This window comes from Scylla paramamosain, chromosome 45 (assembly GCF_035594125.1).
Source record: "Scylla paramamosain isolate STU-SP2022 chromosome 45, ASM3559412v1, whole genome shotgun sequence".
NCBI lineage: Eukaryota > Metazoa > Arthropoda > Malacostraca > Decapoda > Portunidae > Scylla > Scylla paramamosain.
The window spans coordinates 9,148,441-9,150,126 of NC_087195.1; the positions used below are offsets into that span (position 1 = coordinate 9,148,441).

Sequence of the window (1,686 nt, forward strand, 5' to 3'; positions counted from 1 at the left end):
TTCCTTTTCAGGTTGGACTTCAGCCAGATGTCATAGAAATATATAAATAAGTAAGTATAAAAATGATTCCTGTAAAGCTGGCAAAATATAAAATAAATAATACCTTGGAGAACTATGTATTGGAATACATACTGGCAAATAAACATAACAAAAACGAGACCTGGACCGTCACCAGAGAAGTAGGAGAGTGGGGCTTGGAGCGGTTTGCCCGAGAACTTCGGTGGACTAGATCACTATGCAAGGTTTAGACGTCAGCCCTACCCTCCGATATCTCGGTGGGCCCTGAGGGTCGCAACGAACCCCTCCATCCCCCGGACGGCTAAGAGGCGGAGCTCAGCCTTGGTAAGTTTGAGGCTCTTAAGAGCCAAATAGGAAGGGGTGGCCATGATGCCGCGCAAATTCATGGTAAGGGTGGTGAACACAGGGGTGCTGCCCGTCTGTTCTAATGCCCAGGCCCGGATTTCCCCAGTGTCATAATAGGACCGCTTCAGTCCGTGGGCATGGTCCAATATGTCTCCGGCTGATGAGTCTGAGACAATTTGCACGTCTAGCACCACAGACTGTTGCCGGTCCCATATTATGACATCAGGTTTTCTCAAGCCTGCAGATGTTTGTATTGATGGCTCTTTGAGAACTTTATAGTTCTTTGACAGCTGTTTAATCAATAAGGAGAGGACCCGGTCGTGGCAGTTGGTCCTCAGGTCGCGTCAGGTCTTCCCCTGGAGAAGCGTAGCCTCGTGCTCACCACGCCAAAGCGGGTTTTTATTGCATGTATATATGTGGAGCCTCTCATTAGGCTTGTCCCATCATCCACCCACTCATGGGTGGGCGGAGAACGGTCTGTGCCTGAGAGGCCCCTGCCGTCCGCCATGGCATATAGCTCATCTTTGTGGCGCATAGCCGCTGCTTCGCGAAGCTCCTTTGATGTTAAACTGGGGGTGAGGAGCAACGCACTAGCCACCAGCATAGAATGCGGCATTCGGGGTGTCCCGCGGCAGATGGATCGCCTTTTTTAGGAACGTTCTTATTTCCATATCAAATCTCTTTAGAGTGCCTTTAGGTGTCTTGCCCAGTATCCTTGTGTACTGGTGTTTGGGTATTAGTACAAACTTCACAGCCCATAATTTCTGCTGTGGTTTCAGAGGGGTTCTCTGGAGTACTCCCAAGTCTGATCAGGGCAGCAAGGGCCCGCCTTGGCTCAGCGCGACCCATGGGCGGACCCACTTCCAATCCAAGGTATTTATATGTCTCAGAAGGCCTCATTGCCCTCAATCTCTTACCTCCGGCGTAAAAACCGGTGGAGGAGACAACCAACCACCTCTTCCAATTTCCGTCCCCCATGATGTTAAATGTTGCATATTTATTGTGGCCCATTTCCAGCCTAACCCTCCCAGCCTCAATGACCAGCGCATCAGTAGAGGTTTGAAGGCCCCGGGGAGTGAATACTGTAAGTGCAACATCATCTGCATAAACGATATGCGTGAGGGGAGTATCAGCTAGACGCACCCCAACGTCTGCTGGTACTAAGGAGAGTGCCCAATCCAAGGTAATGTTAAATAGATAGGGTGACAGAAGGTCTCCCTGCAGCACTCCCCTTTTGATGGCAATATTATCCCCCATAATATTTGTGCATGCCTTTTTATACAGGTTAAAAACCAGCTCAGTGAGTACAGGCGGAAAACCCCA

At 49.8% G+C, this 1,686-nt stretch overlaps 1 protein-coding gene across 1 annotated transcript; it reads right to left on the bottom strand.

The window, feature by feature from the left end:
• Positions 1–257: 257 nt before the first annotated feature.
• Positions 258–898, bottom strand: LOC135094311 (uncharacterized). The gene is made up of 2 exons (XM_063994308.1): positions 746–898; positions 258–653 (listed from the first exon to the last, which is right to left on the bottom strand). Exons 1-2 carry the CDS (start codon positions 896–898, stop codon positions 258–260), a joined length of 549 nt encoding a protein of 182 aa, XP_063850378.1.
• Positions 899–1,686: the final 788 nt, after the last annotated feature.